Source organism: Melitaea cinxia, chromosome Z, assembly GCF_905220565.1.
Source record: "Melitaea cinxia chromosome Z, ilMelCinx1.1, whole genome shotgun sequence".
In the NCBI taxonomy this organism is placed as follows: domain Eukaryota; kingdom Metazoa; phylum Arthropoda; class Insecta; order Lepidoptera; family Nymphalidae; genus Melitaea; species Melitaea cinxia.
This window is the reverse complement of record NC_059424.1, coordinates 21,249,931-21,265,639: the sequence shown is the minus strand read 5'-3', so window position 1 is coordinate 21,265,639 and position 15,709 is coordinate 21,249,931. Positions and strand designations below refer to the sequence as shown.

General features: G+C 31.7%; 1 protein-coding gene across 1 annotated transcript in view; it reads left to right on the top strand.

The window, feature by feature from the left end:
- The first annotated feature begins 527 nt into the window (after window positions 1–527).
- Window positions 528–15,709, top strand: part of LOC123668670 (JNK-interacting protein 3) — a 40,245-nt gene continuing 25,063 nt past the window's right edge. The window contains exons 1-8 of the mRNA XM_045602380.1: window positions 528–1,119; window positions 1,755–1,910; window positions 3,827–3,974; window positions 5,144–5,254; window positions 10,005–10,075; window positions 11,983–12,130; window positions 13,958–13,993; window positions 14,571–14,588. Of these exons, the coding sequence (XP_045458336.1) occupies window positions 790–1,119; window positions 1,755–1,910; window positions 3,827–3,974; window positions 5,144–5,254; window positions 10,005–10,075; window positions 11,983–12,130; window positions 13,958–13,993; window positions 14,571–14,588 (1,018 nt within the window). The 5' untranslated portion in view covers window positions 528–789. The remainder of the gene's footprint in view (window positions 1,120–1,754; window positions 1,911–3,826; window positions 3,975–5,143; window positions 5,255–10,004; window positions 10,076–11,982; window positions 12,131–13,957; window positions 13,994–14,570; window positions 14,589–15,709) is intronic.

The window sequence follows — 15,709 nt, the reverse complement described above, 5'->3', positions numbered from 1 at the left end:
TTTTACCAATATTAAAACTCATCAAAAATTAATAAGATTATTTACTAAAATCAATCTTTGTATGTCAATATATTATGTATGGTTAAATTCCTCGGAACTATTCATTTTACTATATTAAATAATAAAAGAATTATCGAAAGTCAATAAGTAATTTCTTTACATTTTGTATTAATCTCCAAGCAAGTATTTGCAAGGCAAGGTTGAGTTTAAAAGTTTGTTGAGATACCGATATAATATTTTATTTAATACCTACCAAATATATATAAAAGTATTTCACGCTTTAAGACTTTAAGTACATACTAATGTTATTACCAACTATACTGTGCTTCAGATCAAGATTCTGAGCGATTTTATTAACTGAAAATTAATATAGACTTTTTTTAACATTTTTTAAATTTAATTCTTATTAACTTTATATTCCTATTGGAATACAACTTGTTTTATCCGCCAAAAAATATATTTGTCTATGTCCGGAAACGGTTCCAACGTCAATCGTTAATCGAAATTTTTTTTCTTACAGTATAGCAAAAATACGTCAATCAAACAAATGGTGTGATTGTAGTCTTTTTTCTTTTCTATCTTTCCCTATCTACATATTTATAACATCACCTACGTGAAATCTTTCCGAATAATAATCGTAATGCACATAATAATTATTTATTAAGAAAACAATCGATCGCGTCATCGTACAATATTGTACACAAATCAACTAATCATGTTTTCGCGTAAAATTTATAATTAGCCGTCTCTGCCAAAAGTAGTCGCAATTTCACAATAGCCTGCATAATCATGAATTTCGACGATAGCGCGAGTAGTGGCTACGCCACGGCGGAAACCGTTTACGGAACTCACGAGGATAGCCATCTAGTGATGTCGGAGAAGGTCCAGTCGCTCGCGGGGAGTATCTACCAGGAGTTCGAGAAAATGATAGCGCGGTACGACGAGGACGTGGTGAAAACACTGATGCCGTTGCTAGTGAACGTGTTGGAATGTCTGGACTCGGCCTACCAGACCAACCAGGTGCATGAAGTTGAACTGGAACTATTGCGGGAGGACAACGAACAGCTGGCCACGCAGTACGAACGCGAGAAGTCCGCTAGGAAGCACTCCGAGCAAAAGGCTAGTGAATGAATCATTATTTTTTCATGTACAGTAAACCTTGATTGAATTTCCTTTGTTTTGCTAGCAAGGCTATTAATTCGTGATCAGTAGCCGCCAGATCGTTTCATAACTCGTGTCTGTTACAAAACTTTTATGACTATATTGTGTAATAGTTTTAAGTATATCATTGTAATGTGTCACCCGCTCTGTTATTTAAATCTCAAGGTAAACAACAATACACATAAATATTTGCCTAATTCTAACATTTGAATCATCATTTAAAGATATTATTTCTTTAACTTTGAAATAGTAACATTACTATTTCAATATTTGTTTTTGTATTTGTGTTAGGAAGTCGGTTAATTTAACAATCTTTGGAACATCATTACATATATATTAAATGATACTGCTTTATTTGTTGACATTGAATACTAAACACTTAATGGTTCTATATGGTCTTATAGGAAGACAAAAATTAAAAGTAAAAAAAAATGATTGAAAAGTAAAAGCCATATAAACAAAAATTTGAATACTCACACTTAATTAAAAAAAAAGTAAACTATTGGTTCTTTATATTGCCTAATTACCTTCAAGGACTTGAGATAGTTATAAGAATACTTTCTGTTTAAATAATTATTTCTTAATCTAATTAGTTGCTCGAAGCTGAAGACCACTATGAGGGTGAAAGGAAAGATCTGACGGGGCGGCTGGAGGCTCTGGACAGCATTGTTCGTATGCTAGAGCTGAAACACAAGAATTCTTTAGACCATGCAAGCAGACTCGAAGAAAGGGAAAATGAACTTAAAAAGGTACAGAGAAGCTTTAGACAATTATTTGTTTGCAAAAACTTTTTTTTAGACAAACACCTGTCGTAAACAATTAATAATCTAAAACAGACAATTATTTGTTTTGAAAACCCTAAGGTGTGTTATTGATTTATAAATTAATTGTTATATGTTAACTATAGTTGATTTTCACAGAGACATATTTTAATGTCTGCTAAGAGCTACAAATTTAATTTTAAAGTGGAATCAAAGAAAATGTATTAACTTTTTAATAAACATCCAATAAGAATTAATTTTCCTTTGTTACATTTGTCCTATGGACTCATATCAGGTAGTGCTTCACACCAGTAATTATATTAACCTCTGATGATCCCTAGATGAATACTGTGTTATAATTAAATAATTTTTATAACTTAAAACAGTAATTATGATCACACACTCGCAATTACTGACAGCTACAAGGAATCAACACAAAAACATGATTGCTTTATAATAGTTTATGTACGAAACATGCAATATTAATAGCTTTTTGATATCAGCTCCTTTGTACTTAACATTGTTTTGTGCATAACTTAATAAATTATGTATATATGTTATGTATTTGTTCTATATATATATTCTTACACATAAATGGTTTAAATATTTTTTTTTCTTATGTTGTTTTCTAATAATCGCTAGCTATCTTTAAGTAACGGTTAACAGTGGTATATTATTTATTTTTTATTTAACTAACTATGCACCGGCGGTTGCCTCTCTGTATATTTAAGAATAAAATATACTTACTAAAATATCATATATCGCACCTTTGGTGCAACAAAGTCACAACAGCTCATTTCTTAATTTTACAGGAGAGGACTTCTAATTTTTTTTTTTTCGCATTTATTGCCTCATTTCTGGATTACTATTTATGATAGGTTTGAAATCTTTATAAAATTAATAGTTTATTTCCTGTGCTATAGTTTAAAAATCTTATATTGAAGTATCAAAGAGTCCTAATAAACTAACAAAAAAAGTGTTCTGAATTGTGACTTTGTTGCACCGAAAGTGCGATATATCCTTCTTCGGTAAATAGATAATCCAACACAAAAATAATAATTTTTAATTCCCGAGTTTAGCGAATTATACGGTCAAACTTTTCAGTTACATATAATTGTACATAAATACATTATAAACGAATCTTAAAGATAGTCGAATGTTATAAAATACAATGGCCGGACTTATGGCTAATTAGTCATTTTTTCCAGACAACCCAAACATATAAAGGAAAGTTTAATAACGAGATCGGGTAGGTGCAATTGTGTAATAAATTTACATACAAATACTACATATTTATTTATTTTATTTATATACTTTTTGCACACCAACACAAAAGTAAAATAAGTTTAATAAGGTTAAAAAAAATTAATAAATTTGCATTAGTTGCAACAGGCGGCCTTATCGCTAAAGCAGCGATTTCTTCCAGGCAACCTTTGGGCAGAGGACTAGAATTGATTGTTATTGGGGATAGGGGCGCAAAATAAGTGCTATCAGTCATAAACATAAGTATATATTATATATATTCATACATACACATATACATACATATACACCTACACAAATACACACATATACACGTACACAAATACCTACATAAACACATAATAATTTGATAAAAAAGAAAAATACATACACAGAGAAAAAAATAACAAAAATAAATACATAAAAATAAATACATACTAATACTTATAGATTATACATAAATAAATAAAGTATTACTGACGATTCTACTCAAACACCCAGTATCTATATTCAGTAAAGATTTTGTTTTGCCTACAAACCGTTTAATTTAGTTTTTTTTTTTTTGAATTTTAAATGTCCATAGAAACCGGGCATATATATCTCTTTGACTAAGTAAGTTGGTAAAGCGAAGTATTCTAAATTTGAATTTGTCATTGCGTCAGGAATATGCGAAACTCCACGAGAGGTACACGGAGCTCTTCAAAACTCATATGGATTATATGGAACGTACCAAGTTATTATTGAGTACGACAAGCGATCGCAGTGAAGTCCGCGGTCGTCTCGGTCTTAACCCTGTTGGAAGATCTAGCGGTGAGTTAATTATTTGTATGATATATAATTATACACAATAGACTTGTATGAATTTGTACAATTAATAATATTTAGAAATAATTATTAAGCTCTGACCTTTCTCCCATTATCTCCTACTCCTATAAATTGGGCCCAGCAGTGGATGTGACATAATTAGTTTAGCAACTGTCCTAGATGTTGTTATTGATATAAACTCGTATTTATCTATGGGTAGATAGCATATACAAAAATAACATATTTTAAATAATTATTTTGTGTAATATTGGTATTTAGATACTAATATATAATGTAACTAGCTGACCCCGCAAACGTTTCTTTGCCATATATGTTATTAACCCGCTTAATCCCCCCCCCCTTATAACTTAGGGGTATGAAAAATAGATGTTGGCCGATTCTCAAACCTACCCGATATGCCCACAAAATTTTATTAAAATCGGTCGAGCCGTTGCGGAGGAGTTCAATGTTTAACACCATGACACGAGAATTTTATATACTAGCGACCCGTCCCGGATTCGCATGGTTGCAAAAACTATCAGTGTTCCTCTACTATATTATGCATGTATTAAATATATAAACCTTCCTCCGGACTCACACTTATTTAGTAAAGGCAACTGCATCAAAATCCATTGCATAGTTTAAAAGATCTAAGCATACAGACATCGGGAAGCGATTTTGTATTACGCTATGTAATGATATTCTATTATTTATTTAGCCATTAGACGAACGTCAAAAAAAAAATCTACATCCTCAAAAAAAAAGTAACAAAAACAGAAAGTTAATGAAGTAATCACATCATTATATTTTAAAAAAATCTTTATTTATTCAGTGTAGTGTATTAACCATCCACTTCTATGGAACAATAGTTGTAAAATGATGTTTATCTATAATATAAAAATGAGTCGCTGAATGTGTTGCTAAGCGCAAAACTCGAGAACGGTTGGACCGATTTCGCTAATTCTTTTTTTAAAATATTCCTTGAAGTACGAGGATGGTTCTTACGGAGAGAAAAATTCTAAAAAAAAAAAAACATTTAAATTTCCTGAAAAAGTCTAAAAACAACACTTTTCTATACTCCCATACAAAAGATTTGTGATAATACTTAAAAGTCACTGTTAGGCGATACGAAGTTCGCCGGGTCAGCTAGTATAAAATATATTTTTTTTGCAAAGGTCCCATATCGTTTGGATTTGCGTCGCTGGAAGGCTCTCAAGTGGAACAGACGGAGAGCATACCCGGCAGTCCTGTCAGTTTGTCCTCATCACCTCCCACACCTCCTATTGGTGAGTTCTAATGATAGTTTTTACTTATATTAATATACAGAGTGCGCCCCGCGGTTTCCACCACGTTAATTTGTGAAAAATAAAATATCAAAATATGTAGACTATAGCCTTCCCGTTTCTGAAATTAGCCCGTTTCAACAAACAAAATTTTTAGCGATATAATATTAGTATAAATAATTTTGTTATAAACAAGCTAAATATATCGTTCTACAAGGTAATCCGGGGACACTATTATCGCCTAGGGGTATAAAATATAGCCAGCCGCCTTTACTCAGACCTACCATATAATATATACAAAAAAATAATAAAAATCGTTCAAGCCGTTTCCGAGTTCGATAACAAAACACGAGAAGACGAGATTTTTATTTATTATAATAAAATTTATAAATTTCTTAAGTCCTACTCTATATCTTTACTGTTGTCAATTTTTGTAGATTTCTTAATCGAATCGTATTAAATTTCTTGCAAAATTGTATTGATTAGTTGACTTTACAATTGGCCTTGTTTGTCGATTAATTCCTATTAATATATTGTAGAAGTCTTTTGAACGAATGAGCGCTTCACATAATCTTACAATAAGTTCTCGATACATTTTTTTATTTATTTGTGTTACCTCATATTTGTACTGATTTTGATGATAATTTTTTTGGTCGAAATTATGTGCGTGTCGTGGGACTAATTTGAACAAAATCTGACGAGTAATTTTGTGTTAGGGGGCGTCCATAAATTACGTGGTGTTTTTTTTTTTAAATTTCTGCCCCCCCCCCCCCCTGGTGAGATGTCGTGAGATTTTATTCAACCCCCTCTCCCATCCCCAAATCTCACGTGAGATGTTTCAAAATGTGGGTTTCTTACGTAAACGCGTTGGATTATTATTGTACAAAAAAAAAATTGCGTCGTTCTTTCTAGTTACGACTAGTTAAGACTAGTAATCAATATTGCTGAGAGTTTAATTAGAAGTGTAATAAAAATTTAACAATAGAATACTTAAATAATAGTTTTCAGTCAGAAAAAAAATTGTGTGGTATTTGCCGAGGCCTCCCCTCTCTCCAACGTAATCTTAGATGAGATTTGACTCGACCCCCCCCCCCCCCTAACCATCTCACGTATTTTATAAACGCCCCCTTATATCTATTAACGTTTTTTTTCCATAGAGTTATTTTAAATCTCTTACTCCATTATTTATTATAATAGGTTCACATAATATGTGTGATATTGCGTATATTATAAAATAATGAATTCAAATGAATTCGTACAATTTTAATATTAAATAAATTAGCATATTATATTTCTCTTAGTATGGACGAGTATATCGTATGAATTTCGTATGAATTAATAATGTAAAAAAATAATGAAAATTAATATTATATAAGTGATCGTAGACAAATTACTATATTGTCAGTTGAGAAATAGTAGGTTGACATTGTTATTCAATATATGCAGTTTTTAATTTAAATGAAGACTGACTAAATTGTTATAAATTCGAAAGTGCTTCGATAAGCGACGAGTAACTTAACTGGCTTTTTACTTGCTATTTCGTCTCACTTATTTTTTAAAATTATACATATTTAGCAGAAAAATAAAAATGGAAATAAAAATATAGACTTTTTTTTATATTTTATTTACCAGTTTTTCTTTTTTTTCTACTAAATATATTCAAATGTTTAAAAATCTTATGTCACAGTACTTGTTACCGAATTCCTCTGTGACGGCTTGACTAATATTAATGTTTTTTTTTTTGCTAAGACAGAATAGGTCTAGGCTAGCTAAGCTATTTTTTATACACCTAGATGACGTCGTTGTACATCAAAACCAAAATTAAAAAAAAACTTTATTCAAATAGGCTTCAAAAGCACTTTCGAATCGTCATTTTACAAATTAATATTTTAAAGTGATTATTATTATTATTATTTTTAAATTAAAGCTACCACCGATTCGGAATGCAGATTCTGCAGAGAAGAATCGACAAGAAACTCCGCAGTTACTTCTTTGAAAAATAATATATATACTGTGTTCTAGTACAAAATTAGCAATATCTTGCATAAAATACAGTCACTAAGACCACACATCTTTATGAAATAAATAAATATAAAAATGTATGGACATTGACAGACACGTAGACGTGAACTCGTGTATTGTGTGTGTTTAGACCTTCGATACAGGAGAAAATTCTCTTGGGAGCGTTCAGTACATGTCTCGTTATTAGATATCTTTGATTCGAATATCACCCGCTTATAAATCACTTCAGCCTATCGCAGTCCACTGCTGGACATAGGCCTCCCCAAGTTCGCGCCAGAAAAAAAGTAAAAAAAAGTAAAAAAAGACTGTCAGTAACGTATGTACCAAGACCTTCGAAACAGGAGAAAATTCTCTTGGGAGCGTTCAGTACATGTCTCTTTATTAGATTCCTCTGATTCGAATATCACTCGCTTATAAATCACTTCAGCCTATCGCAGTCCAATACTGGACATAGGCCTCCCCAAATTCGCGCCAGAAAAAAAGTAAAAAGAAGCAAAAAAAAGACTGTCAGTAACGTATGTACCAAGACCTTCGAAACAGGATAAAATTCTCTTGGGAGCGTTCAGTACATGTCTCTTTATTAGATACCTTTGATTCGAATATCACCCGCTTATAAATCGCTTCAGCCTGTCGCAGTCCACTGCTGGACATAGGCCTCCCCAAGTTCCCCAAACCAAATAAACTTTACCTATTCCGCTGTCTGCCTTCGCCTCCCAATGTCGTGCTTAGCGTCTCATATCGAGATATTTAGGCTACGGAGTGACCTGCTTTTCCCCATTCCCGTATCAATAGACAAAGCCCAGATGGCATTGCACAGGTTGGATGTCGGTTGCGGTACACAGGTGGTCTGACGGGGAATCTGTGTAGCAACGACATGAATGACTGTCGTTCGAGTCCGATACCACATAGGTCCTGTGTAAACCTAATTAGGACCACAATCTACCCAAAAGTTTACTTAATCGATCATTACACGAATATACTTGAAAATTGATTTAGACCGAAACATAATCACTCTGTTCACCACCCGTGGAGGGTTGATGTAAGCGACGCAATATTATCTGTAATCCATGTATATACATAATCTGTAATGTTGTACAATAATATGTATGTTGGTTAGATTTAAATGTTAATGTAGTGTAAGGTATATTGTAAGTCGTTAAGTGAGTCGTCCAGTAGCCGTCGCTGCGATCGGCTTGTTTAAATTAAGTCATTGTCAAATCTTATATCTATCCTCAAATAAATATATCCTCATCCATAAAAGTGTTTTATATCCGTTCATCATCGACCTTCTACAGTTGAGATTGAATGATTTAACGAATTCGTATCGATACACCACAAAATGTATGGAATAGTCAAATCTAATATGTATAAAAGTCTCGCGTCGCGGTGTTTATAGTTAAACTCCTCCGAAACGGCTTGACCGATTCTCATTAAATTTTGTGTGCATATAATTTATAATAGGGGGGGGGGGGGGTTAAGAGGGTTAATAAAATATGAATTTTTTTGTGCATATCGGGTAGGTCTGAGATGCAGCCAACATCTATTTTTCATTCCCTTAAGTTATAGGGGGGGATTAAGTAGTTTTATAAAATATATGCCAAAACAACGTTTGCGAGGTCAGCTAGTATACTACTATAAAGACCTTAGAATTATTATTATACCGTAAAAAAACTCGATTTGGCATCTCGTGTCTTTCCTACTTTGTGCCTATGTACGTAGGTATTGTTCCTTCATAATATTCGTTAGCAGAATATATTATCGTGTTTCACGGTGATGTAACTTACATAACATATGCTCTTTGTATAGTCTTGTATGCATATATAAATACGCATGAAATATGTACTTCTTATGTAATTGCGTACTTTTGTTTCCTTTCTCTCACAGTTATATTTTACACAATGTTCATTCATACCCCACCTTACTCCACGTTGTTTACCTTTACACACATTTAAACTCATAGAATAACACATAGGCTAATTTTTATCCACTGGGTCCAAGTTACCCGGGGTAAATTAAAACGGCTACAAAACTATTTTTGTAGAAGGGTTTACAGATCTATTATATACTAGCTGTGCTTGCGACTTCGTCCGCGTTTTGGGTATTTACATGTTAGACAAGATTCTTTGAATTGCCATAACTTTTCTATCTATGAACTGATTGACATGAAAAAAAACACTAAATGTTAAGTGAAGCTTACCACAATATACTATTGAAAACCACATCTACATCCGATAAGCCGTTTCTGAGATTAGCGTGCACAAAAGTACAGACAAACAGACAAAAATTCTAACAATTTCTTAAATTGTAATTGCTAGGGGCTGGTTCATCAGTTATGGATAACGCTATTTGACGGACGATGGCATCCAATAGATAAATGCTATTGATGTATTATTCTTTTTCGAATTACACTCATTTCGAATCACACTGTATTTATGAGATATTTATTTTTGAACAGTTAATCTAAAAACTGTAGTTTATTAATTGATATGCAACAGGCGGCCAATTCTACCTCCTGCTGTTAAAGTCTATACGTTACTTATTTGCAGGATAAACTTTATTCACAACTTGTCCTTAGGTTAATAACATATCTTTTATATTTCATTTTTAAGTATTATTTTTTTTACCCAAAATAAACCGCGAGGCGCAACAAGTTTATTATAATTCTTGAAGGAAAATTATAGTGTGTAGTTGTTAGTTAGGCTCTTAATAAATTTTTTATTTTATTTTTTAGGAGCGGAATTAGCTGCAGTTAGGACGGTTGAACGCGCCCATCAAACAGACCCTATCAGACAGCATAGTCAAGTAAGCGTTATATATTTATTTTATATTTTACTAACAAAAACTTCGAAGGCGATCGGCAGAAATAAATAAACGATTGTAATGCAAATATTGTTATTTGTTTTTTTGCTAATAAATTGTTTTTATATTCCACTTGTTTAATAAAAGATGTTTATAAATTTTATAAGATTCTTTATTTTAGTAGGTAGCTGTTTATAGAATAAGTTTTTATTTTAATATTATTTTTATATATTACAGACTTATTAATAATTCAAAAACATAATTTATCGATATTATTACATATTTTGAAAATACAATAATATGTTAATAATTATTAATACTTAAAGAAAAAACTATTTAATAACAAGATAAATATATAGTGTAACAAAGTTAAACGTAAATCCCGAGTACACCTTCGAACTCGAGTTGCACCCGTCGTCACCACACTCACAAGAGCTAGAATAGTGCAACGAACTCATTTTAGACTGTTCACACTTTAGCGGTAGGGTGTACACGTACGCACATTCCCTGATTATAACAAATTCTCTGCTCGGCGTAAAGAATTGTACTTGTGATAGTAAACGACACACAGGGGTCAGACCTTCAGTTCTGTTGGCACAATCTTTTAAGTATTTCTCATTCAAATTGTAAGGTAAACACTCTCGCGTGTTCATCGTTGTACATTGATAGCATTTTATGCTTAAAGTTGTTCTGGTTATCGTTAGGAACATTATTATTTGTATTAATAAATTTAACGTATTTAACATTTTATGAACGCTACGTTTTCTGTCACGTGTCAAAGTGACGTTTGAATTTTTTTTTTCTTTTAAAAAGTTTTTATATGACTCTTTAAAAAGTCGTGTATTGAAGCTAACGATATTGGTTTTTTCTTGGAAATCTTCATTAATGTTTGTATTTAAAAAATGTATTAAAAAGTAATTTAAGCTATTTACAAAGACAGTGCAACAATGGGTTTCTTACGCCGAGTTGCACGAAACGAAATTAAAATTTAAGTAGTGATTAAACTAATTTAATCGCAAGAATTGTATGAATTTCTTGTGATTAAATTAGTTTAATCTCTACTTAAATTTTAATTTTGTTTCGTGCAACTCGGCGTTGAATATTAAATTGTCATAGTGCAGAAACATGTTGCACAACTTGCAAGATATTTCATTATGTATGGCCAATTTTCTGTCAATTAGCCTGTCAAATCTACCTTAACAAAAGATATGATTATGACATTATACTCTATCTAGAAGTAAAATTTTACGGAATATTTTCCTTTTCCTTAAGACACAAAAGTTTATTATCAAAATCGATTTTTACGCCTGAAATATTTTTTTATATGACTATATTTTAATTTTGTAGATACCTATTTTAGGAAGGACTAGCGACCTCTGCCCGTCCTTATTTTTACACGATAAGTATTTTCCAACATATATACTAAAACCTCTGAAATACGCGGAATCTTATTGTATAAGCAGTATTCCGATCGATTCAGTAGTTTTCGCAGTATAAGCGAACAAAAAAACCGGCTCACCTTTTATTATTATAGATTTAGGCGACTACTAGCTCTAACTCCTATTGAGTTGGTAAGAGAATATGAGAGACGAGACAGTAAAAAAAAAAATACTGTCAACAAATCTAAAGAACTAAATTAAATTAGTACGCAGTTTTTCAATGAACTTTATGCTTCACTTAGCTATCACGTCAAAAAGTAGCTTATCTTTAAAGCTGTATTACCGATTAGGATTAGCGATACAATAGCGATAGTACTGGGTCTAACTCCCACTAAGAGAAAAATAGAACTAGTAAGAGAAAAACAAGAAAGTAGATTCAGTCTGGAACATCTCACTGCTGGTGATAGGCTTCTCCGTGTAGTTTATATGTTAGTTGTATATTATGTTTTATGATTCCGATTGCCATTACAGGCGACGTCGCCAGTTGCTCCACCAGCTGGCTCTGGTCGGTCACAGACCAAGAGCGAGAAAAGAAGTGGGAACACACTGTATCAGGAATTAGCTTTCCATGATACCGACGTTACTATAGCTGAAGTTGATGAAGGCGCGGATATAACAGGTAAGGCATATACGTGTTATTAAACTGTCGTCCTTCTATTTAAATGCGATAGCAGAATCAGTGCTATAGCCAAAATGTTCACTTACTTTTTTTAATATATAACTAGGTTGACAAACAAGCGTACGGCTCACCTGATGGTAAGCGATGACCGTATCCTGTCGACACCTGCAACGCTACAAGCCTCGTAAGAGCGTTGCTGACCCCCCCCCCCCCCCCCCCCCCCAGGAGCTCTGGTCACCTTACTCACCACAGGAACACAACACTGCTTGAAGCCAGTATTATTTAGCTTCAAGCTGTGCCTTACCTCAATTAACCTACTTGCCCTAACGCTTAAGTAAAAATAATAAAATTAATTATTAAATAATTATTTTTTTTATGAAATTACCATCGTGTGTACATTAGTTTCGTGTCAATGACCCTAAGTTTTACAGTTAAATCGGTTATTTATAGCCAATTTTCCTATGTCATCTGAACATTTTTTTCACGTATAATTTCGGCTATGGTAGCCTCCACGTATCTCTATATGACCCTAAACGGAAGGACGCCTGTTTAATAACACGTTGTATATCCGTATTATTATTAACCTTTAGATTATAGATAGTTTTTATTATATATTTATCCACTGCAAATCGTTAAATTATAAACTATGTAAGAATATGTTTTTGATTATGTCTTTTTACTAATACGATTAAAATGTGTATAAATGCTTCGTAAACAAACGACAATTTTGCTCTACACGGCTTTTAAAATTACGTAACACGAGGAAAAAAACAAATAATTATATTATACGAGAAAAAAATTCAAATACTTTTTAAATTGAAGACGAGACCAAACCACATAGTTCAGAATTTAAAGATTTGTAATGGATATATTATAAAATAAAGATTATCACAGTAAAGTTTATGAAGACATCTGCAGACACATCTTGTACCGTCTCACTCACATATCATTCTTTTGCCTCGCTTTTACTTGTGTGTAATTTTTTTTTGTATGTAGCGTTATGCGGCTGCTTTGTTTTAGGAAAACACATAGCTTTATTGAGATAATACTTTTTTATATTTACAATTAGATATGGTTGCAATTGATATAAGGGATAGTTAAAAGATTATGGCAGTTCAATCATAGCCTATGTAATCCAGTGTTAAGTGTACTAGTAAATGAATGATTGAAATCGCTACAGTAGTATTAGTTTATTCATTACAACAACAATAAATTAAATTATAAAATAATAATATTAGTACCTATATAAGTATAACTATACCATAGACTAGGTGGCCTGGCGAATTTCGTGTCGCCTTTTTTTTTGTGTGACTATAATAATTATTTAAAAAATAAAATATAACCTATCTTTTACTTATGAGCCGACTTAGTCTTTAAGGCTGCATGGCTGTCATAAAGAATAAAAAAAAAAAATAAAAAAAAAATATAGCCTATCTTTCAAGTTGGATAGAACTGCACATGGTGTCCAAATTTGATTAAAATCGCTTAAATAGTTAGGAGTCCATCGCGGACAAAGAACGTGACGTGTAATCTATCTGGCTTAAATTATCTGTCTGGCGTAGTATCATAGCGTGACTAGCCAGTTGAATGTGACGTGTTTGTCAAAAAAGAAGAGATGTAATTAGTACTTTTTAAGTTTGAGTTATCGATTCTGACGATTCTTTTTGTATTCAAAGGCTAGTTTGTTGTGTGGTACTATTCATCGAGTGAGATTTTGAGTTAGTCTTGTCGATGATAAATTAAAATCGGATTAATTATTATTTATCATCTGTATTTTAATAGTAATTCTATATAGGTAGGTTTAACATAAGGTTTTTTTCCCCCCAGGGAGCTGGGTCCATCCCGGAGAGTATGCGTCTTCGGGTAAGAGAACAATTGTTGCTTTAATCACTTATCACCGCCATATGATATTCATTGTTTATCTTCTTTGCGTTTATTGTATCGCAGCTGATAATATTAAACTACCCTCCAACTAAAATATATTTGTGTCTTTGTTTAAGATACATTGTGTCAACCAGTCCTAATTAATGGTCAAAAATTATATTATTATTAATCATTTTAAAGTTCTGAGTTTATGAATTTAAGCTAGTCTCTCTTTAAAAGCAAAACTTTAAGTAAGTTAAACTAAATTATTTTTGCGCTAGACTAATAATTATGATAAATATCTGAATTATTAAATCTATATAACTTTACATGAAGAGTGGTAAAAAGACCAAATATTTTAGTTGTACTTTGAATAACATACACTAACATACATAAAAAGATATATTAATCGTATGCTTTTTTAGTTTTGATTTATTTAAAAATAAAATTCTATCCAAAATAAATAAATAAATTCTTTATTTATTTATGTATGTACCACTTGAACATCCCTTGTGTCCCGAACTAATGTTATTTATTCTATTTCCATGTTCTAACATACGTTGCATCAACATTGCAGTTAACGATAATTACTTCGGTGAGTAAATACATACATTACGCTTGCTTTTTATTATTATATATTGTGTCATTTCATTTTACTCATTTAGTCTGTACTGTAGATTTAGTATCTTTAATATTAAGACCCGTTTCAACTCCTGTTGATAAACTATCTGATAGCTAATCAGTGACCTAAATTTAAATAACGATTGGAATATCTGGCAGATTATGTTTAATGAAGAATTTATATCTGTTGAATATATTTATATGGCAGATATTTATCTAAAAGCTTTATTTAGCAACCGGGGAAAATGGGTCTTAAATGTTAATTAATGGATTACTTACGCGTTCGCTTCGTAGTCTATCGTTTCTTCGTTACTACAAGGTCTCAACGTGATGTTATATAGCCTATAGATATCTCCGATAAACAAGCTTTGTAATTTTATTATAAATCGGATTAGTACACTGAATATTTCTTCATTATATTTGACAAAGTATAGCAAATGTTACATTTTTTGATCTTTGTTTATAGACTTTTTTATATAAATAAAAATGAATGTTGCTAAGCGCATAACTCGAGAATGGTTCGACCAACTCGGTTATTTTTTTTTTATGCTCCTCAAGACCCACGTAAGGTTTTAATACTAAAATATAGAAATAAAAAAAAAAAAATTACTACGAACGAAGTCTGTCCGGGCAGCTAGTATATAAATAAAAATGAATGTTACTAACCTCGTAACTCGAGAATGGCTCGACCAATTCGGCAAATTATTTTTTGTATGTTCTTTAAGGCCCACGGAAGGTTATAATGTTAAAAAAAATTAAATAAAAAAAATAAAATAAATATACTATTAACTACTGGCAGAACGAAGTCTGTCCGAGCAACTAGTTTTATTATATTTTTTAAAGTTAGTGTTTCAAATAAAATAGCCTAAGAAAAAAGGTACTTAAGGTGGCTTTGAAATGAAAGAAAAAATGAAGTGTGTATAGAAAGATGACATGGGTGTTTTATTAAGATTGTTTAGTTTCGTTCTCTTATAAAATTAACATTTAAAGTATTAACAGAAGCCTAATCATACGAAAGTAGCGATCGCGTGATTAAATTCGTATAAAAATACGTGGATCGAGTTTTTTTTTTTTACATAATTACAAACAAAAAAT